Source organism: Montipora capricornis, chromosome 12, assembly GCF_036669925.1.
Source record: "Montipora capricornis isolate CH-2021 chromosome 12, ASM3666992v2, whole genome shotgun sequence".
Classification (NCBI taxonomy): Eukaryota; Metazoa; Cnidaria; class Anthozoa; order Scleractinia; family Acroporidae; genus Montipora; species Montipora capricornis.
The window spans coordinates 5837666-5861656 of NC_090894.1; the positions used below are offsets into that span (position 1 = coordinate 5837666).

The 23991-nt window shown below is 40.4% G+C and overlaps 1 protein-coding gene across 4 annotated transcripts; it reads left to right on the forward strand.

Annotated features, from left to right (window-relative positions):
• Positions 1-2185: 2185 nt before the first annotated feature.
• On the forward strand, positions 2186-22779 carry LOC138027086 (uncharacterized). Of its 4 annotated transcripts, none has more exons than XR_011127401.1 (13): positions 2186-2327; positions 5803-5913; positions 7720-7800; positions 9422-9946; positions 11119-11226; positions 13756-13844; positions 15156-15237; positions 16472-16540; positions 18565-18645; positions 19252-19376; positions 20164-20317; positions 21913-22396; positions 22554-22779. XR_011127401.1 is itself a non-coding variant. In XM_068874589.1 (13 exons), the coding sequence occupies exons 2-13, from the start codon at positions 5311-5313 to the stop codon at positions 22327-22329; spliced, it is 1863 nt and encodes a 620-aa protein (XP_068730690.1). In that variant the 5' UTR covers positions 2212-2327; positions 5292-5310; the 3' UTR covers positions 22330-22467. The 4 variants fall into 4 exon arrangements, 2 of the variants coding, with proteins under 2 accessions (XP_068730689.1, XP_068730690.1); XR_011127402.1 differs by having other exon boundaries at positions 21913-22387; positions 22547-22779; XM_068874589.1 differs by lacking the exon at positions 22554-22779 and adding an exon at positions 5292-5331 and having other exon boundaries at positions 2212-2327; positions 21913-22467.
• Positions 22780-23991: the final 1212 nt, after the last annotated feature.

Below are 23991 nucleotides of genomic sequence, written 5' to 3' on the forward strand. Positions count from 1 at the left end.
CAAACTAGAAAGCAGACGCAGATACTGAGCTGTTTCGCGCTTTTATACTCATCACTGTTTGTGTTGATCCAACGTAATGCATAGATCGTTACACGGCATTGCAGTCTTAGTGATTCCAACATTCACACGCTCTTCAGCGATTTGAGACAAAAATCTCCTCAAGTAAACAATAACAGCTTGCCGTTAAGTTGATTGGAGTTTTTGGCTGGTGTTAAATCACGTTTGATTCACACTATTGACTGGTTTGTGACTTAATTTTTTACATGCGCGACCTGCCAACCGCAGGCACTTCACGCGGCACAAATAACCTCGAAATGAAAGTGTCGAATATTTTGTCGATAGAGACCATGCCACACCACGGCTGTGCCGGTGAGTGCTATCATAGCGCTGACTAGAGTCACCAAAGCATTACGAGATGACCCTTGGTGGCGAGTCTACTGGTGGCGATTTGGTGGTGGCGAGATGACTCTTGGTGGTATGGGATTTTGCCCGACTTTGAACCACTGCTGCGGAGCTAAAAAGGGTCGGATTTCCACAGTGAAAGTGTCTTTTAAAAGACATTTGTACTGAGATTATTTTCATGAAATATAAAGGACAGATTCAGGTTACAACGGCCATAAACGAATTTTTAAGATTTCATACAAACCCTTCTAAACTCATCACGGCAAATTGCCGAGAAATTGGAAGCAACTTATTATCTGAATTTACGGACGTCATACCTTCCTAATGGCCTTATTTTCTGTTGAATGAATGATATCAATAACACTTGGAAATCTGTCTCTTTTCAGTGGCGCTACAGCGGTTCAAAGTCGGCCAAAATCGCATTGCTGATGGAAAAATATTTTGTCGATCGACACTTTCCTGTAAACTTCCATCTGCTCTTCCTAAAAACTGTATATCAATATTTATTTACTTTTGCATCAATATTTGTTTTGCATAAAGCAGGGTAACAAAATCTGCACCTTGCTTAGTTCGCATTTTTTGAGCGTTAAAATAGAAGTTTCGATTCTTTGTTTCTGACAAAAAGTCGCACGTTTTGAGGTCACCCATCCAAATAATAACCCCGCCGGACAGGAATTAATTATTATTTTCAAAGCTATCAGAGGCTTGTGGCGATAAAGAAGTTGCAAAGGTACTTGAAAATGATCAACATGTCAGCCTCGAAGCCAATGTTTGTCTATATTCCCTTTTAGTTTCTTCAATCTTTCTGGGTCTAGTATTTTACTAGGCCCTACAATGATATACAGTACCAAAACAATATCGTGCACTATTAGAGCTACACATTACGCAAAGACAACTTGAATCTCCTGGAAAACAAAACACAGCTCAGTTGACAGTTATAGAATAAAGCGCTGTGTTACTGCACTACCACACGTACGCAATGCGTGTCTATTCTTCTAACTAATATTCCTCTTTAGTGTAAATTCACAGGTGATTATACGAAATCGCGCGCTCTCATTGGCTCGCTATCTCGGATTATCAGCCGATAATCACCTCTACGGACAAAATGGCTGCCAGTAGTCGTTTTGCCACTGTAGGTGAAGATGATTTCGCGTTGAAATTTTTTTTTTCTCTTTTTTGAAATAATCACCTCTGTATTTATACTAAAACAATTATTCGCCTCAGGCTCAGTGATTATCGGTGATTATTATATGGCTCGTTTTTGTAGACGATATAACGCGCACTCTGATTGGCTAATTGTGACTGAATTGTAGGGCATTATTCTCCAGTAATGCCCACGGGCCGATTACGGGCTTGCCAAAACAAAGCAAAATGTAATTAAAAAGCCATATAATAAACTACTTACTAACCTCACTTGCTCGGGACCGTACTGAGAAATATTGGCCCTCGGTCGTTTTTGTGCGCTCGGTCCGTACTGCCACGACCTCGGGCCAATATTCCCCAGTACGGCCCTCGCGCTCGGTTAGTAAGAAGTTAATATTCACCTCGACTTCGTCTCGGTGAATATTCACCGATAATCACTTCGCCTTCGGCAAATAATTGTTAAATAAAGACGTTCTTACGTTCATGCGATCAGTCTTGGGAAAGGTGACTCACTCACTGCAACAACTGACCTGGCTGTATAGCTTTCTGACTTGATGGTGTTCTGTCAAAGCTGTCGATACACGATACACGAGTGCAATGTACTTGCAGTCACAATGAGCTGTCAATTAACTCAGTTGCCATAGGTGACAAATCGTAACCCGACGAGAAAAGTGCTGCCCGAATTCGCATAAGATTACCCTGTGGAATATATGGGCTAAAATGAGTTCATTATGGTGGAAATGAGTGAAGTTTTAATGGAAAGGAAAGCAGATTACAATCAGGTAGGTTATGGATTATTTTCAGAGTTGAGCTGTCGTAATAATTTATGAGGGGCAACGAAGGTATGCGGTTTGCCTTTTGGCCTTGTATTATCGGCGAGTCCAGGACTTTCAGATCCCTTCATTTGATCTTAGTTTAGCTTTCTTATTAAAGGAAGCTGACAACGGACTTATATTTTAAAGTTTTCTACAGTTTTCGCTCTTCCCGAACAATGGACGCTAAGATCCAAATAATAAATTATTATGGCTTTAGTTCTTTGAAAATTTGTTCTCTGCCTTTATCAAAAACTGTTTAGCATGGAAAATGCTTTATCTTGTTATTGTTTCATTTGATTGCGTATTTTCCCTCTGGAAAATGTCAAATCAAACGGATCTAACTGAAATGTTCAATTTTATGATTTTTCTTTGCAAATCAGACCGTTTCTTGAAAGGTCTCTTACTATTACACGATAATCCATGTTTGTTTTATTGGGGATTTGTGTATTACAATTTTCGGCAATTTTCGCTTGCAATTTCGTATTCCTTCACTGATCAGGAAAAACAAGCTGTCTGTAAAGAAAACACGATGCAGTTTTAAATAAAGTAACTTCGCGCGCCGCTTGATCGATGGTTTGTTGACAAGGCAAACGAAGTACTCCTTCTACTCAATTGAATTTAGTTACGTCGTCGTGTCGCACTCGTTTCGGTAACATTTGACAGAATCTTTGACAGATTGACAGGTTTAGACTTTGTCTTGGGGCTATCACTGTGTTCATTCTTCGTTAGAGTACGACCGAAAAATAACTTCAACAAGTTTCAGCAAAGAAGTTATTTTTAATGAAAATAGTATTTTCAATGTTCACACTGCTGTCACACAAAAAACTGTTTTGTCATGCTAAGAAGCTTAATGGCTTTACATACAACCCCATAATTATTCAGGCACGTCTCCTTAAGCATATTAATTAACCCTATCACTCCTGTAAGGGCCAATGAGACTTAAAGATTTTACTCTGTCTAACACCAGACGATTTTTAGTCGTCAATGGGGAACCCCACAGGAGTGAAAGGGTTAACAACAGCTAGGTTCACTCAAAAACTATGTCCCCATTATTAATCTTGGTACTTGCATGAACCTGCCTAACTTGGGCAGCTTCATCTTTGCAACAGAATAATTATTGTCTTGATATCTTTTTCTTTTTCTAAAACACATCATTAACAGCCAAGCATTGATTGACCTATTGTTGATGAACCAAATACTCATGCATGATCTACACCAGGTGTTGGTTGTTCAAAAGGTGGATAACGCTATCCAGCGGATAAACATTAGCAAAACCAATTGATTTATCCACTGGATAGTGCTATCCACCCTTCGAACAACTGGGGCCAGGATGCAGCTAAGAGGAAAAAAAAAATGAGCCAGCATGCTCAGGGTTTTTGACAGTTTTGTAAAGTAGCGGACATATTTTTGAAAGCACCAGACGTGACATTTGGCGAATGATAAAGGCATGAGCTACCTAGGGGGGTCTGCGGGCATCCCCCACCCCCACCCCCCCAGGAAATTGTTAAAACAGAACACTCAGAAACGATGTTTCCAGTGTTTCTGGAACCCAAGAATCAATTTCTCAGGCAAGGCTGAAGTTTACTCAAATTCTCTTAAGTAAGTAAAAAAAATAAAATAGTAATAATAATAATAATAATAATAATAATAATAATAATAATAATAATAGAGCGGTTTTCAATTGAGTGTCAAAAGTAATTAGCGAATTGCTTCGGTTTTGCATTTACTTCAAACAGTGATTGGTTCAAAGTTGTCGCGCCTTTTATGTAACCAATCGGAAGTGAAACCAAAACCAATCGTGGCTTGCGCGTGCACATTTTCCCGCGCTTTGTGTCGGCTACGTGTAATTACTTCGAGTCTTGATTGGTTTACTGGATTGTCTCCGTCCTTTTTGATTGGCCAAAGTTGTTACTTTGGTTTTGGTTTTACGACACTCGATTGAAACTCGCTCTAATAATGATAATAATAATATTATTAAATAGTATTAATAATATTAATAATAATAAAAAATAAAGCAAACCCTTAAACACAAACTTAGGCCTTGATAATTATCGCTAACATGCTCAACCTCATCCAATAATTGTTAAATATTTGAAGCGCACGCAATAGACCAAACAGAGATATGATCCTCGCACTTTTCTGGTCAATTTCAGCAAATGCCTCATATAGAGACACCTGAAAATGTCTCGTATAGACACCTGAAAATTTCAGGTGGCTCCAAGTGTTTTGCTGCAAATAATATTCTGCTCATGCGTAATTGAAACCACGCTCTTATGTGAAAATGGCAGTTCGCTTTCCTGAACTTTCAGAAAAAAGATTTAATTGTTGGGAATTGTGAAAAATAAAGTTAACTCAGTCATCAAATGATAAAATAATTATTGAACTCGGTTATCGCAAAATACCGTGATTTGTCTGTGTCTCTCACAGATCAATTATTTGCCTCAGTCTTCGGCTTCAGCAAATAATTGATCTGCTGGCCACTGACAAATCACAATATTTTGCTCAACCTCATCCAATAATTGTTAAGTATTTTCTTTTGAATACACATTCATTAGTCCTACTGTAAACTCCAAATGGTTTGTTGTTACCTCCATCAATTTTCGAAGGGAGCATTATCATTATTGCTTGAAATGTTAATTTTATTATCATCACCTTCTTCCTGGCCAAATAATTTTATCTTGTGGATTAAAGTAACTATGACTGACAGTTTCAATTTGTTTAGTATAGATCTGATCATGTAATCATGAATAATTGCATACCCTAAGAACATCAAAGTAAATGCACTTACAAACACTTTGGCCAAAGTTTAATGTGGATTATATTTTATACTCTGGATGAATTGACTTATCCACTTGCGGGATACAGTTATCTGGCCTTTGAACACTTGCAGCCTAGCCAACGGTACTAGACTGCCAACATCGTTTTCCACAGCTTCTCATGTGTGCCATCCATGCAGGTCGTCAGTGATCAGGTAAAACTCCGTCTGAACTGAATTCTTACAGTGACAAAGTTCTCAAGATCAAAATGGTTGTGTAACTTGTACTAAAGGTTTTTCCCCGCTAGCAGAGGTCTGACTTCTTTTTGTTGTATGGGAAAAGAGACCTGCCATGGGTCGAAACTCTCTTTGATCCAAGACCCATCCCCAACCTTGGATGGCACTGAGTTTCAAATGAGCATGCCCCATGAGATGTTTGCCGACTGTGACTTGAGCCCGCTGTGTCTTGCGTGTTCCTTTGTAATTCTGCTATGGTTATAAGTGAGCCCACACAACATGAAGTATCACGTGAGGATTCGGTCACTAAGTAACCGCTGTGCAGTCTCAACACAGTGACTTTTGACCCATGGCAGAGGTTTCTTTTTCCCGTAACTCGTCAGCCTGCTAGCAGAGAAGTATTAAAGGTTTAAGAAAAGGAGCACATTTTCTTGTTATTTTTTTTTTAAGAGTCATGATAAAGCATCTCGTGGCATGATAAAGGACTCAGTTGTAAACCACAAACCACTTCTTAATGGGGATTTTGATTTTCTTGGACGACAACAGCGGTCCTCATCAGAGGTTGGTGCTGTCTTATAATTACTGCACTGTACTGTATAGACTTCCAAATTAATATATCTCACAAAAAAGTAACTTTGAAAAGTTTAACCCATTGATACCTCAAATGCCCCCAGTTGACGAGTACAATCGTCTGCCGTGAGACAGAGTTTACAAAATCTGTTGATCAAGTCTCACTCCCAGGGGTTGGTTGGTCACATACAAGGCTGCTGCCTAAGAAAAATTTTTTTTCTGGAGCCCTTCGGGCTTCCAACATCAAAAGTTAGTAGCCCGAGTCATTTTTTCAAGAGCCCAGAATTAATTAATTAAAAGTGAGGATGAATCACTTTGTGATTAGTTAGGCACCTGTTTGGGCTACTTGTTCAGAAATTTGGTCGCCTGCTCTCGCAAATGAGGCGTCCCAGGCAACCGAGTGACCGTTAGGCAGCAGCCTTGACATACAAAAAAAATATGTTACACTAGTCTAGTGCTGAAATGATGAAGTAAAAAGCATAGCATTAATTGCACAACATTATTAAGCTCCAGTCAGATGTAAAATATTTGGTCACCAAACATTTCGTCGTTTGGCCACCTTGTTTGATGCTGTTTGATCGTGCTTGCAGACAATTCTGACCCTCCTGATTTGATTTGTTGCCTCCCGCTCTCCCGATTTTTATCAGATTCCCCCGATTTATCATGAAATTCTGAAAACAAGTAAAACAAATTGCTTATCTTAAGTATTTTTTTGCAATCTGAGTGTAAAATGTTAATTGTCATTAGGCTGCTGCCTAAGAAAATTTTAAAGGGGCCCTCAGAGCTAAACGCTGAGAACTTAGGAGCCCAACAGATAAAGTGAAAGGTGACTGCTGTGAAAAATTAAGGCGCCCAGAGCTATTCTTTGGGAGCCCCAGGCTACCGTGCTCCTGTTAGGCAACAGCCTTGAATTTGTAATACAATTTCTTATGTTATAATGTCTTGTCCAGTCTCTCCATTGAACAACCCCGTGTTGTGCAGGCTTGTAAAGCAAACATTCTTACTCCATTAATAGCAGCTCCAAAAATGGTGAACAAGCATTGGTAAGAATAAAGGCCTCTTAGAATACGACAAAAATGGTGTCAAAATGCAGGAAATGCCACTTGAGAGAAACGAAATTTGCAAATTTCCGGGTGGATGGGGGGGGAATACCCCCAGACCCCCTACTACAGGCTTGCACCTTAAGCTCCCTATTTCTTTCAAAAGGGGTTGGAATGTCCATGTTTGGTAAAATTTGAAATCCATCAAACATCTGATCAAATAGCATCAAACGTTACTACACCTTATTCCAAAATGGCCGCCATTTAAATATTCTTTTTTTTTTTCAAATAAGCCCTTGATGCCTCGTTCTTAAGCTTAAAATTCAAAAGAATATTTTATCTTGAATGAGGCAACAAGGGCCGATTTGTATCTGCATAAATCAGTGGCCATTTTGGAATAAGGTGTATTGTTATGATGTTTGATGTGCAGTGTTCAGTTTGTTTAGTTGGCTCAACCAAGCATGTTTGGCGCAGGCATGCCTATTTCGATGCAGATTTTGGTCATATGCATCCAGAACATCCTCCGCTGTTGGGAGGATGTTTAATGGATTGATTGATAGCATTTGGAAACGTTATCAAACATGGGGAAAGTCTGGTCTCCAAACATGTTTGATCGTGTTTGGTCACCAAGCATTTTGCATTTGACTGGCGCTTTATTCTATGAGAATCAGTTTGTATGGTCTGTGTATTTTAAAACTGGAAGAGAAAGTTATGGAAAATGTTTAGCACATTTTTTGTCTTAAATTGATTTCCTCAGTGCTCATCAGATTCCCAGGTTGACACCTTGTTGGAAGAAGCTGACAAAATACAAACATATAAAAATGGATTCAATAGAAAGGTAATAACAGATGGACTCAATAGGTACATGTATTATGCACCACTCTCACATTGGCCTCATCAGCCACACTAGACGCTGTCCCAGCTGCAATGTGACAGAAAACCAGGGCACATCATGGTTGACCCCTACCGACAGAGGCCTTCTACTAAGCAGCATATGCCTGTTTCAAGTAGAGCGAGTTTCAATCGAGTCTCACATTACCAAACCAAAGTAATTACTTTGGTCAATTAAAGAGAACGGAGACAATCCAGTAAACCAATCAAACTGGAAGTTATTACACGTAGCCGACACAAAGCTCAGGAAAATGTGCACAAGCAAGCCATGATTGGTTTTGGTTTCACTTCTGATTGGTTGAAAAAGTTGCGCAAAAACTTTGACCAAAACACTGAGTGAAGTAATGCAAAACCAAAGCAATTCCCTAACTACTTTTGACACCCAATTGAAAACTGCTCTAACAGGACTTCAAATATACATTATTATCTGTCAATTTTCTTGTAATTAAGGTCATACTTGCTTTTTTTAGCCTTAAGACAATTTGACAAATCCTTGCACTGTTATACAGGCCTGCAGGCTGGGTTTTGATGCAAATATAAATGGTTTGTTTGCAGGTTTGTGCAGTTGTAGGTCATTGTTTTACCATAACTGAAACAACCCAGTCCTTTACAAAAAGTGCTAACCTTAGGTTTGGGTTGTTTCACCTATGGTAAAAAAATGACCTGCAACCTGCAGTTTACACATTCCATTTGTTTTTTAATTTGGGAGAATTTCTCTTTTTAAGAAAATAATGCCTTCTGGTTGTGCCACTAGCAATTTTATATAATAGAGACTAAGTATTGGATGGGAAGGGTTGAAAAGGGAAGATGGCAACTACAGCTGTAATTCGGAAGAAAAATGAGAATGATACTAATTTACAATTATTATGATTGTGTTTTTATAATAACATTTACTCAGGTATTTATTTATTTACCATTATGTACAGCCTACCCTTCTTTCGTGAAGATTAATGGCTGGGGTCAACGGGGTAGCAATAAAATGAATAAAATACAGAAAAACTTAACTAATTTACAAGACTGTAAGTGATTAGTGAGATGGAATGTTTGAATGAGTTAAGGTCATCAGTATCAAAAATAGACTGTGGTAAACTGTTCCATTGAGTGATAGTTCTGGGGTAGAAGGATAAGCGGTGAGATGAGGTACTGGTAGAGCGAGGGAATGCCGGGATCTACGTGTCATGGGTTGGAGGTATTTGGAGGCGTTAATTGGAACATGTCCACTGTGGATCTTGTACAAGAGAGAAAGTCTTGCATCTGCTCTCCTTTGTTCTAGTGACCTCCAGCCAAGGTCCTGGGGCATGTTTGAAACGTAATCAACTTTTGTGGTTATTGAGCTGAGTGGTACATTACTGCATCCAGCAAATTGTATATATTCTTGGTTCTTCATAAAGTATATTATTGTATGATCATCTTGTTGGCACTGAATAAGATTCTTTAATATCATCGCAGTTATATATTAATTTACGTTACTTGTGCAGTAACGAAAGGAAAGCAAGCTTGAATGGGATAATGTCTGTGTTATATCTGCAATGATAACAGCTCACTTAGGCCTTCTCTTTTGTAACCAGGGTGTCAAGAAGCAAGTGCGGTTCAACATGGAAAGAAACAGGGAACATTGTTACAGTTATGCTCAGTCATCAGATGACGAGTGCCTGATGAACAATGTCAATTTCATGGATCATAATTTCCATCATAGCGAAAGATATGATGATGAAAATGACAGTTGCAGTGGTGATGATGACAGAGACAGCGATGATGATGATGATGATGATGATGATGATGATGATGATTCGCAATCGACTGATGACGAAGAAGAAAGAGAGGGAGCTCATAATCAACATGACACGGACTTGAGTGAAGAGAATTCTACATTAGGAAAATTTGGACATTTAGTGGATAAGAGTGGTCCACCTTCAGAAATGAACAACAACTCTGAAGAGTCAAACTCAATCTTAAAACCGACAAGACTATTAGTAAATGGGGTCAATGATACTGCAGAAGGTAGCCTTGTAAATGGATTGAGTGGACATTGCGAGGCCCACATGAATGATGAACTATTACAGGACAGAACATTAGTCCACCTTAGAGCAAAGGTGAGTGAGATTGAACATAAATGTCCAAAGTAACTTTTCGTGATATTATTTCTTCAAATTCGTACCAAATTTTGTGCAATAAGCTGGGTGATGAACTGTTGCAGGCATTAAGGACGGTGCCTACTAATTAAAGATATTTTTGCCCGGGTTTGTGATTATGCAGGAAATATAGATCTTAACAAGTGTTATTGAAATCCAAAAATAAAATCGGTGGTAACCACGCATTTTTCAAAGATAATTCATGAACAATATTTGTAAAAAGCTTTAAAATACAAAGCAATGTGTGGCGTTCCTTCTCAAATTGGAGCTTAATTATCTCTCAAAAATGCATGGTTACCCCCAATTTTCTCTTTGGATACCAAGAGTACTTACTAAGATCTACTTTCTCCGGATAGTTTTAAACCGCGCCAGAATATCCCTGTATTAGTAAGCATCGGCGATAGGGAATCCGAGTATCTGGAGATGCGCAGAATGTATGCGCAATAACAATAGTAGGCACCGTCCTTAAATGTAGTCGAAGGCAACAGGAAAATGGATGGTTGTGTACATGTACCTTGCCAGGTACATGAGTTGCAGGAGGCTATACATAACATATTTGACGTGTAGAAATAGTTCTGATGAGTACACATTTCATTACACACAAAGCAGTCTTGACGTGGCTGACTTGGAGAAGTTATGCACATTATTCAGCCTTCATTTGTTCAGGTTTTGGTTTTAAGTTTGGGCAGCTAGCCATTTCCACGTTTTTGCTTTCGAGAATTTCAATATGGCCCTATGGAGGTGTCATCTTCATGTCCATGGCATCAGGGGCTTATCTGTACAGCTCTTCAATGTATATTACTGCGACCAGGAAAGGGGGGGGGGGGGTGGGGGGAATCTTGTTTAGCTCCTGAAATTGTGAAATAGACAACTTGGGTTCTAAACCACGTTTTGTGAAAGCAGATTCAAAGCTTGCAAATAAGTGAGCATAAGCCACTAGAACATGGTTATCTTAAATGTCAACGGAAAGATGATATTTTTCCCGCTTGTTAGCTGCATGGTTGCACTCAGGAAGAGTTAATTAAAACAATAGCTTTCAACTTGTTATGTGGGACACAGTTCTCGTTGCTGTTCATAAAGTGGTGAAAGACATCGTTCTTGTTTCTAAAACTAACATTACTTTTCTACTCCAGGTTGTTGAGATGGAGTCATCTTTGAGAGCAAAACAAGATTCAGCTCAGAGGGAAATGGAAGACATGAGTACCAGACTCCAACGAGAAAGAGAAAATACGACTCAAGAGGTATGGGTTCAAAAAGTGTGCGTGCGTTTGATTTTTTATATCAATTCCCTGGTTTTTATCAAATCACTGTCTTTAATCTAACGCGTACACTGTACGAAGAAGCCTGCGTAGTTATTTCTGGGCCCGGCGAGTGGGTAATAGTGAAGCCGAATAATTCCCAAAATAGAAAAAGAGATAGGTAAGAACGATACGATCGACAGATTTCTATTTACAGTTTTTGACTCTATTTACGGTCAATTTGTGGTCTACTTAACAGTGTCGGCTGACTGTTGGTAATGTGTCGGTAGCCTGTTGGCCGACAGGTTACCGACAGCCGAATATCTGAGCCATTGTTCACTACTGCCGGCAAGTGGACAGTGGAATCGCGAAATCTCCCGCGAGAGCGCGCGGCGACACGGGACCCATCCCTCCGCGCGAATTGTCGCTGGCTGGCGCATATGACGACAGCCACGAGCTTGTCATCAAAAAGTATAACTTCGCGTCTCTCTAGACATTTCGTAATTATTCGAAGTCGTTCAGCTTGTAATGTGTACACTATTTTCAGGGAATAAAATTAATATGAACGCTGTGGATGTTTTAAGAGAAAGTTAAAATATTTATCGTCCGGCCCGATCACGTCCTCCACACATCCTTAAATCCTTACACGTATTACATTCTGTAGTCAGGACAAGCATGACTAAGAAATGTAACGAAATGTAAATTGCACGTGCTGGGTGTGTAGAACTTCACTACAACGAGACTTCATTGTAAAATTTTAAGTTCATTATAAAGGATATGTCGGTCAATCCAATGCTCAACGTGACATTAGCTAGGATTCTATAAATGCGACGCATTAACATTATAATAAGCCAACTTACACCAACATTAAATTAAAACGAATTGTGCCACGCCAGTTACGAAAAACCACACAAAACCATCCTTTCGAATTGGCCATAAATTACATGGAAACGGTGTCTTGCTTGACAGCGACAGAATTTGTGGCACATGATCCGAACATAAAGCCTTCAGAAATTTTTAAGGTTGACCAAAAAAAGGATGAAATGCGCATAACTTATACATATGACACTGGCTGTCTAAGCTTTTGACTTTTATTATACGACAGTCGACCGATATACCACCGTCAATCAATGGTCAACGTATCGGCCGAGATATCGGCCAATAGTCGGTCGACATATCGCCCGACACTCGACCGATATATCGGTCAAGGGATGCACAAAATACACATGGTCCCATTTTTTTTTCACGACTCCTAACAGTTCGCGACTCCAAATCACTTCAAACTCAAGTATTTGGGCCAATTTAAAGGGGCTGTGTCACGAAAGCGAATGGGAAAGTCTGAAAACCAAAGCAAGGGAAGGTAACAATAACTACTTAAAACATTGAAGGAAGGTTTGGTAAAGTAGCAAATACAAAAGGAGGCAGGGAAGGGCAAAATTGAAGAAGATTAAATGAATTGCAGATTAGGTAGTTGGGACGAGTGATTGGTAAAATTACACAGAATCAACCTTACTGAAGTGACACAGTCCTTTAAAGCGGCTGAATACAAGTCGAAATCTACTCCTGTGCTTGCCACAATGAAATTGTGTGTAATTCTTCCTTATAGATAGAGGGTGGTGGGGGGAGGGGGGGGGGGGGGGGTGTGACTTCATCACGTTTCACAGAAGATGAAAAGGCCGTTTCACATTTCGCAGACAATAAAATGGCCATTTCACGTTTCACGAAAAAAAAGACAACTTTTTTACATAAACAAATTTTGTTACGTTTGTTAACAGCTGCAGCCTTCTGCCATAAAGAAACTCATCAGAACGGTCACATTGGGAAGAGTCTTGCGACCTTCTCGGAGGCGATTTCCGAGCTAGTTTTCGCCATGTTGTTTGACCAGCGTGAAAGCTGTCAAGGCTAGCAGGCTAAAGTTATATTTACAGTCCATTGTTATAATTTCTCGGGCTCCTACTCCCGCAAAACAAACATTAAAAAGAAACAAAAACATGAAGCAACGGTAAATTAAACCCGGTTCTCATCTCACTTATAAGTATTCTCAAAAATCAGGGCTCGCGGTAACTTACAAAATCACGTTTCACGAGAAAAAAAAAGAAACGAAACGAAACTTTAGTCATTTTAATACAATGAAAGGGAGAGATACTAGAGGTTATCCCTTTCGAGGGTATGAGCCCGGATGTTATTAACTGAGAGTCGATTTTGATGAGGGAGGAAAACCGGAGTACCCGAAGACAAACCCTCGGATTCAGATTGAGATCGACTGTAACTCAGCCCACATACGACCTCGAGGCCAGGATTGAACCCGGGTCGCAGAGGTGAGAGGCACGGTTGAGAAACGCTAAGCCACCTTGACCTCCCTGGCCATTTCACATTTCACGGAAAATTCAAAAGGCAATTCACGGTTCACGAAAATACCCTTAACCATCCTCTTAAGTCTGTATACTGGGGCCACCAGTTCTTCTAATTCAAACGTCGCCCAGTTTAGCACGATTCTTTTTGGACAGTCTTGCGTTATCGTTTTTGTCGCAGATGAACAAGCTACAAAAAGAATTAGAAGACCGAAGACGGCAGTACTTGACAGAAATGCAGGACATCGACAGACAACGAGAGGAACAAAAGTAAGAAATATATAGTAAGGAACTTTATTGAAGTGTATTTAGCAGTGGGACACTCGTTGAGGACACTGTACAGCAATCATAGGTTGTGTTTTGAGGAGAGCGGAAAACCGGAGTCAGACCCGGAGAAAAACCTCTCGGTGCAGAGTAGAGAACCGACAAACTCAACCCACATGTGACGTCACGTCTGGGAATCGAACCTGCGTCACGTAAGTGCAGGGAGGCGAGTGCTCTCGCCACTACGCCAACCCTGCTGCAAAGGAACGCGAGGGAGAAGCCTATGAAAGTAATTGTGTGATTGTTTCCTTTAGCCCAGAGTTATTTTTTGGAGTGCTATTTGCCGCCAAAATTCCTAAGTTAATTCATGCACTTGTGACGTAATCCGGGAGATTGCATGTTGATTGCCTAAGTTGACAATACATGGCAAGAGAAGCCATTTAATCATAAAAATTGGGTTTAATCAAACGAGTTGACAAAATTCCGATTTAATCTTTTAAAATCCATTTGACCGTCTGAAACAGCATTTCGCGGTTTGCCGCTGCGAGCCAATTACGTTAACATAAAAAAACTGAAGCAGAAACTGAATCTGAGTAGGAAGTGACCGGCAAAAAGTGATTTTCCTGCCTAGGGCGATTTCACTTTGACCGTTTGAAACAGCATTTCCCATTGGCTTCTGCAATAATTACGTCATGTCGCGTTTCGTGTTTGAAATAAATATGAAAAATAACTAAAGCGGACATTGATACCGAGTGTGAATTGACCAATGAAATGGAATTTCCGGTTGTTTCAGTTTTCCAAAATGTCAGGTCAGACGAAAACCCATAATGTTAGTTCCAAGCGTAACCTCACCTATAATTTCCACTGAGAATTTTCCTTCTAGGTCGAAGCGCTCAAGTTACCTTGTTGGTTTTCGATAAGTTGTGAAAATGTGATTAACATTAGAGTTGCAGAAAATGTTGCATTTTACAGCGTAAAAAGCAGGAGTCCATCAGTAGGAGCATTCCTCGGAATTGTTTCCCGCGGAAGTCCGATGACCAATCACAAGAAACTAACTTGACGTCATTGCGTCACGGAACCGGAACTACCTTTGCCCTTTTTTTTTGCGGAAAAGGTAGCCTAAGAATAGATCGGTCTGTAAAAATGCCGTGACATAAACTTAGTGTGGGAGTTGTTCGCTCCTAGTAATGGGATCCTAGTAAAAGTTAAAGTAGCGAAGGTTCTCGTTGATAAGGAATACGTGGTACTGTGGACCTACTCAAAGACATTTTTTTATTTTGAGTGTCTTTGTTTACGTTATCATTACTATTTTGTTAGGAAAAAATTCGAAGAAGAGCTTGAAGAATTTCGAAATGAAAAGAAGCTCGAAGAGAGGAGACAAAGGTACTACGAGCATGAGGTATGTTTTCTTTTGACACTTTGGTTGGTATGAAAGGTCATTTTTAGCCAGTCAGGTAAATAATAAATAAAGTTTGCTTACCTTAAAACGGATTTTAAGAAAGAATGGTTGCAATTTGTAGTTTTCATGGAAGATATTCCTTGATCAGCTTAATGAATGCTTTCCAACGTAACAACGTGCGGTTGGAAAACGTTTTCATTCCGGTTCATAGCTATCCTCATCACTTTCGTGATACTCGTATGGTTTGTGTCTAGCTGTCCATCGCGCATCCAGCACGAGTCACGCGCCACATGTGAAGCTGTGTTGATTTTGTGCTTGGCACGCTATGCGAAAGATAGGAATGAATCAAGCCGAGATCGACCGTTACAAATTACAGTAAAGACGCTGTTACATTGGGCAGTGATTCGTACAACTTGTCTCGCAATGGCGTTGCGAGACAAGTTGCACGAATCATTGCCTAATGTAACATACCTTGCAACGAGCAAAAACGTTGGGAGACCAGTTGCAGAAACCGTTACGGAAAGTAGAATTGAGTCTTTACTTTCCGTAACGGTTGCAACGAATTTTTAAGCAATGCGCAGTGTAACAACTCGTGTCGCAACAGTTTGCGGCACCAGCCAATGAAAATGTTCCTTTAACCTTATGCGATCACCGAAACGAGACAAGTTGCATGAAACGTTGCTCAGTGTAACACCCTTAAAAGAACTTGTTTCGTAATGTGAGAAAGTTTGTAGAAATGGCGTTGCGAGCCGACAAGTTGCACCAAAAATTGCACAGTGTAACAGCGCCTTGATTAAATGAACGAAATCAACAACTGTATCATATGTTTGCCTGTGGTAATGCAAAGTGTATTTTGATCATTGTTACCGTGTGTTAGGACAAAGGACACTAATTAACAACAAGTGAATGTTATTTACGCTTATGCTCGCTGAGCAAAATATGTCATCTTACTTTGTGAGGGTTGTCATTCTGCTGTTCTGATTGTATTTTCGTTTTCACGCATTGATAATATTGTTTTAAGCCTCGACGGTCGTTTAGTGGAAGTCAAAAAACAATCCTATGTTTTTGTTTAGCACTAATAAAAAACAAATCTTCGCATTTTTTAAATTCTCTCCCTCCTCCCGCCCCAGAAGGGATCCCGCTCCTCGCCCCTTCTTGTCCCGTATCCCGTACCCTTCCTGCCCCTTGTCCTCTCGCGAAAAGTTGAAAAAAATCTTTAATCTTAAACTAACAGGCAACTATATCTCAGATGGAAAAGGAACTCGACGATAGAGCGCAAGAAGTTCGAGAACGGGATAAAGAGGTATCTTGGAAAATTTGCTTTAGCGCGGAGTTCAATTGAGTGTCGAAAGTAATTAGATAATAACTTTGGTTTATGATTACTTCATTCAGTGATTGGTTCAAAGTTCTCGCGCCATTTTGTCAACCAGTCAGAAGTGAAACCAAAACCAATCGTGGCTCCGCGTGCACATTTTCTCGCGCTTTTTGTCGGCTGCGTGTAATTACTTCGAGTGTTGATTGGTTTACTGGATTGTGTCCGTCCTTTTTGATTGGCCAAAGTAATTACTTTGGTTTTGGTTTTACGACACTCGATTGAAACTCGCTCTATTGAAAAATCGATATTGTGTTTTTTTCAGCGAATGGCTTCAACATTCGTTCCAACATCCGTTCGATTTTGTTGAACAGCGATCATTTTAAACTAGTTTGCTCCCCCCCTTTCAACTGCGTTGAAACGTGTTGAATCGAATTGAATCGATGTCGAATGAGTTTAACTTTGCTTCAACAACCATCCAACATTTTTTATCGCGAATGTTGAATGAAGTTGAAGCCGTATAACCCCCTCTTTTAACACTGTTGGGTATGCGCGTGCGTACTAATCGGTCTCTCAATGACCTGTTCAGAGTATGTCCGTATTCAGTCCGTATCCATAGTAACAACCGCGGCTGCAGTCTGGGACTGAATACCAACCCTCTCATGAAGCTTTGTTGAATCAAATGTGGATGATGTGTTGAAAAAGTTTGCCGACCCCATCAGTCAACATCGTTCAACAAAGTGCAACGAATGTTGAAGCAAATGTAAAAGCCGTTTGCTCGGGCCCTTGTGACACGTTCTGAAAATTACGAAAACCTACAAATACTCAGTATTACTGAGTATTTGAGCAGTTTAAGAAATTAAAACTAAAACTAGAGTACTTATTCCCAGAAATCGGAGGGCCAATCTGAATTCAAAACGATGAAATGTAACTTTCTAAAAACGCGGGAAAATGTCTGCGTGGAAATGGCGATTGGTTTTGTCTTTGCTTCTCATTGGTTGAAAAGTCGCGCGAGATTTTCAATCCTGTCACTTAAAGAAGTTATGCAAAACCGAAGCAAGTTACAGATCGTTTTCACGTAACGATACAGCTACCACCTTGATGTACCTTGACAATGAAACGGCGACCATGTAGGTGAACACCTAAGCAATCTTGAGAAATTGAATTCCACTTTCATGGACATGCTTCCTTTTATTCGACTAAATCAATATAGCAGGTGGCCACGGGAATGAAAACGCTCCTTTGCTGCTTAATTTCTTGAGAATTTAATAAATAAGCGCTGGCTCAGTATTTTTGGGACAAATCCTCTTTGCTGCTATATTTCACGTAGATCATTCGTTGCACTTTAATGGCGGTTTTGATTTTCGATTTATTATTAGTAAAAGGTAGCAATATTGTACATACTGGGAACGGTCGAAATTACGATGTTGTTGGACTTGTAATACTTCTCAAACTCATTAATAATTATGGAGCTCAAAAGCCTATCAAAAATTGATAAATTTGTCACGTGCATGACTTTTGAAACCCAATGAAAATCTAGATGAAAACCACACGTGTTTTGGATATCGTATCCAAACCACACGTTTTTTTCATCTGACTCCTCATTGAATATCAGAATTTACGCATCAAAACAAAAGAAATTAAACCAAAGAACAACGTTTTAATAACCCATTTTCCACAGTTTACAGCAATGTTTACATCACAATTAGCAAAAGAAGCAGAAATCAAAAACGCACAACCTTGTTCGAGAAGCCATATCAAAAACTCGTGCTTCGTGTTTCATCGTAGTTTCCAAACAACTCGAAACAATAAAAGCACTCGGCCTTCCGCCTCGTGCTTTCATTTCGTTCCTCGGTGTTTGGAACCACTCGCACTCGTTCTTGCTATATTACTTCTAGACCTTCCGTAAAGTGTCCTAACTAGCCACTGATATGCCATAAAATGACAGTATGGCCCGTTGCCAATTTATAATAGTTATCATCCCATTATATGTGGCTTTTTTCTGCTTACCTTAGATTCGAGAATACGAAGAATACTTAAATCGACGGCATGCAGTGTGCACCAATAAAGAACAAGATCTTAACGTCTTGCAAAGCGTAAGTTAATTGATATTTTTTGGGGGTAGGGTGGGTAGGAGTCGTCATGATGTACCAGCTCTTGTAACGTATAATGTTATTGGCTCGCTACCCTTGACAAAAACAAAAGACTAAAGAATTAAAATAATGACTTAGACTTAACAATAGGAACAGCTTACAATACCAAACAATGGTAGGTTACCGTCCGGCGAGAGCTGCTACATTACTAGTGGGTAGTGGTGACTGTACAATTGTTTACGGTCTTTGTTTGAAAACCAAGTACAACAAAGAAGTGCAGCTTGAAGGGGACATTAATGGAAGCTAACAACTTATGGTTGATTTTTTGCTCGGAATGACACTTAAATACCCACAGCCTGCTCTTTTGGCCTGGTACCTGAGCCGGTTGAGAGACAGAGGTCGGCTTTCACCCTGGTCAGAGATTTTCTTATCATCGAGTGCGCTCATTTTTCGTACCGGATTGACAGCTATCTCTTAATGGCTTTCTAGGGATTTCCTATATAGCGCCATAAGTTACCCTCAATTGCTTTTTCCTTGAAAATACTCGACTTTCTTACAATTTCGAATATACAGTGTTTAACTCGTTGGAATTGACATATTCATGAACAGGAACTGGAAATCTTGGCGAGCGAGCTCGAGGCAAAGAAAACAAAGCTTTTAAATAGACAACAACTGGTTCATCAAAGTTCTGAGGAAGACACCGTTCCGTCCACTCCTCCTCTTTTGAAGGCAAGGTATGTGGACCAAAACTTAGACTTTGTTTACATGATACCGGGGCGACTTTATTGACGGCGCGAGTTCACTCCGGTTCCCTCTCGTGTCTCTGTATTCGTTTACATGATACCACTGGAGAATGTCATACCAAAACGAGTCATACCGGCGTGAGTTCATCCCGGTTGTTGCGCCGGAGTGAGAATTTCATTCCGGTACGAAATCCCGCAGCAGTGTCATGTAAACGAAAAACTACCAATCCTTTCGGTATGAACTTGACCTCTCGATGGACTGGAACGGGCAGCGCATGCGCCATGTTTGTTTTCGATACACACATGTATTTCATCAAGTAGTCATCGAAAACTATTTTAACCAAAACCTCAATAGTCGAAACTCAGTCTTAATCTGGAAAAGATATTTGGTTATGTTCACAGAAATATCGTATCTATTTACTAACTTCAAAATTGTAAGAGCCAGATCGAGCAGAAAAAGACGTTATTGAGAATGCATTGCAAGTGTGGAAGTGCCAGATTGTTTGTTGAGTGACGAAAAACTCAAAGCGAAATTATTATATCGACCAATCACAGCTAAAACGGCAATGAAATGAGCCACTCATAACACATGCAGCCAGCATGGAGCACGAGAAAAAGAGCGGGAAAAAGGCAAGCCTCCGTTGGTGTGTTTGTTTAACCTCTGATTGGCTAAGAATGTGGCGCGAGGTTATTCTGTCAATCATGCAGTTGTTCGAGTAGTAGTACCGCTCTGTTAGCGTATCCGTTACCAAACTGTGTTGTCTGCTGAAATTTCCAGGAGTGCCAGTCGAATGAGTATCGTCGGTAAAGGCGGAGTTGACCTGAGAATAGAAGAGCTCAAGTCACAGAACAAGCAGCTACTGGAGGAGTTGTTTTCTTTAAGAAAAGCTTGTGAGAGCAAAGATGAAGATCTAACAGAACTAAGAGAAAAGGTACACAAACTTACTCCTAAAGCGAACTTTTTGTCCTGTTCTGGAGTAGGAATACGGAAAAACGGCTTTAAATTTGCTATCACAGTAGTAACGAAATCTATTCGTAATATAGGCGACCACAAAGTGCTCGATATAGGGTGCGTTCGATTGACCACCGGGCATATTCCGGAATAGGAATACATGGAATAGAAGTTAGAAATCGTTCGTTTTTACGGAGATTCACATTAAAATTGTCAAGAACCTGCTAAAATGCTATTTTAAACATATCTTTATTATCCTTGTTGCTTCAAAACGCCAGACGTATCGTTTTGAATCATCACTCCACTTATTCTTATTCCGGAATAGGGTCTATCGAACGCACCCTTAATTTACTGGGCACTGACTGGAGATCAAATTAAATCAAGTCATTGTAGGTCAGATAAAATGCTGTCAGTTGGTTTCGATGCTATGCCGTTTGATGTTGGAACACCCGAACCTGTCGTCAAGATTTAACTAACCGCTTTCTTGTTACCATTTTTGATAATCACAGTTATGAACGCTTCTTAAGCGGTGACGGAAATGAAACCCGAAAAATTCAGGAATGGCCCATGACCCGTGCGATTCCGGTGCAGAGCTTTACCAATTTGCCGTTCCGAAATTCAGCAGGGAACTGGGGCGAGTTTCAAATTTTAACTAATCGATGAAATGACACCACCACGTGAAAGACCATGTTAAGATTGCTCATTTGACCAAGTATAGTTCAAGTTATGAACCTTGAAATACGGTTCAAAATCCATACAAACGTCTTTAATTTGACAAAGCGTCCCCCAAAACCATTTAAACTCCGTTTAGTGACAACTGTAAAATCCCGTCATGTACCTACAATTTGAAAGAAGCTGCGATGAAAATCGCCATGTTTGCCCATTTTAAAGAGTATCACGGAAATCATAAAAAAATTAAGAGCTTATATTGTCTTGGGGGACGCTGTATCAAGATTAGAGACACCTGTATGGATTTTGAACCATGTTTCAAGGTCCATAACTTGGTCTCTGTTCACCCTAAAAACGCCATACTTGACCAAATGACCAATCTCAACATGATCTTTTATGTGGTAGTGTCAGTTTATCGATTAGTTAAAATTTGAAACTCGCCCCAGTTCCCTGCTGAATTTCGGAACGGCCAATTGAGCTATCAAGTCAACTGGGAGCTGGTCACTGTTAGAGAGGTTTTCAAATGGGTGTCGAAAACCAAAACCAAAGTAATTACTTTGGCCAATCAAAAAGGACGGAGACAATCCAGTAAACCAATCAAAACTCGAAGTAATTACAAGTAGCCGACACAAAGCAATCAAATGTGAACGCGCGGGCTACGATTGGTTTTGGTTTCACTTCTGATTGGTTGAAAAAGTGGTGCGAAATCTCCGAACCAATCACTGCGTGGAGTGATGCAAAACCAAAGCAATTCGCTAATTACTTTCGACAAAACCGCTCTAAACCAGTAGAAGATTTAGATACGAGGAGACCGTATCCGAAGCCGTTTTCTTTCCAAAGTTCTTTTTAAAGTTCTCAACAAACTTGTTTTGATGCTAGATGTATATGATTTTTTTTCCTCGACAGCTCGGTGTCTCGGAAAGCGAGAATAAGCGACTTCAGCAGCGAACTAAACACTTGGAAACTCAGTTGGAACTCGCAAGGAAAACAGCAGAGATCGGCGCAGACAGTATATCGGTGGATGAGATCATGCGGAAAACCTCGCAAGACATGCGTAAGAACTCAAGGATGATACGCCCATCTCGAGCGGTAGCCCCTCTCAGCTCTTCGGGATCCTCATCGGGGATGAAGCTTGTACGGGTATCCTCCATCGATTCCGTGGGAACTAAGAACACTAGCAGTTCAGACACTGAGAAGGGAACTAAGGCGTCCGATGTGAAGGCGGTCAAACTGACCGCGGGTAAGAAAGGGAAAGACGATTGCGGCGGAAGGCACAAGTTTGGCACGGAAAAGATTACCAGTGGCCTATGTACCGTCATGTAGCAAATAAAATTATGGAACTGGTTTAGGCTAGACTGCGACCAGCGAATTCTCCAATCTGGTTCCCAAAGTCCGCTAGCTTTAAAATTTCTTTTGGTTAGCGCTAAGAACATAGACTCTGGCCACTTCCAAGGGAGGATGTCCGCAAATCACGGACTTCCGGCTCGTCTACAACGGATACAAAAATGGACCTTGACTACGACCATGCATAAGTTGGAAGTGGCCAGAGTCTGTGTTCTTGGTGCTGACCAAAAGAAAAGTGGACTCTGGGACGAGATTGCGAATTCTCTCTCTAAGTTCGAGCACACAGTCCATTAGCGGCGCGTGGTCAAAGCGTGTTATAAGGAGCGAGAGTCTTTTTTTATGTACGTTACCCTCGTATCCCACTTTCGTGGCTTTGCCGCGCGCTGCTCGAGGATAGCTGCCCGGACTAACAGAAAAAGAAAAAAAAAAGTTTAATTTCTATATCTCGGTCGACCCCGGCAATGGAAAGAATTCGTACACAATCCAATCACAATTTTTGGTCATTTGTACTTGTCCCGCCCCAGTTATTTTAGCCTAATTTAGTCTTTAGTTATGATCAAGCAGAAATTCGCCCTTGTCACACGGCGGCCATATTGTCCCGGGAGACCAAAAAAGCTTTGCTTTACCACGCCAAGCCTCGCAGTGGAAACCATGGGGGTGAGGCTTTGCGTTGTAAAACAAAGCTCTTTTGGTCTCCCGGGACAATATGGCCGCCGTGTGACAAGGGCGAATAGTCGAAGAAATACGAGCTTGCTTGCATAAAATAGCATTCTTTTCACTAGTCTGGTTCAGAGGTTTCTTCTCGATTTATAGACCACTTTCATAAAGGGCGACCACCTTGCATTCTTTTGTATTTTTGTTAATTAGACCTACTGCCCTCATTTTGAAACAAATATTCTTTTGAAATGTTCTCGTTGTTCGCGAGGCTAGAAAGGCTTATGAGCATTTCATCAAAAGAATATTTTATTTGGCCGTCATTATGAAAGAGGTCTATAGCTCATTTATTAGAGCGGTTTTCGATGGAGTGTCGAAAGCAATTAACGAATTGCTTTGGTTCAACCAATCAGAAGAGAAACCAAAACCAATCGTGGCTCGCCCGTGCACATTTTCGCGCGCTTTGTGTCGGCTACGTGTAATTACTTCGAGTTTTGATTGGTTTACAGGATTGTCTGCGTCCTTTTTGATTGGCCAAAGTAATTACTTTGGTTTTGGTGTTACGACACTCAATTGAAAACCGCTCTAGCTACGATTGGTTGAAAAAGTGGCGAAGTTTGAACCAGTCACTGAGTGAAGTAATGCAAAACCAAAGTCTAATTACTTTCGACACGCAATTGAAAACCACTCTATCATAGTAAACAAATAACATTTTCGTTTCCAAGACCTACAATTGCCAAAAATCCGCGTAGAGTGTGGAGACGAAATTGCCGATTGTTTATTATGGCTTCTGGTTCATTGGCAGAGTATACTGTGGATTTCGCGCCAGTCACTAGGCGCAGTTTCTGGAAACCATTACTGGAACAGTTCGTCACTCAATTCTCCTAAATCCTGGGTGGGAGCGACATTATGAATTGAACTAAAATGACTGGGGCTTGACCAACAAAAAATGAAAGAAATAAATCCAAGGTGTATTTAAAGAAGGTG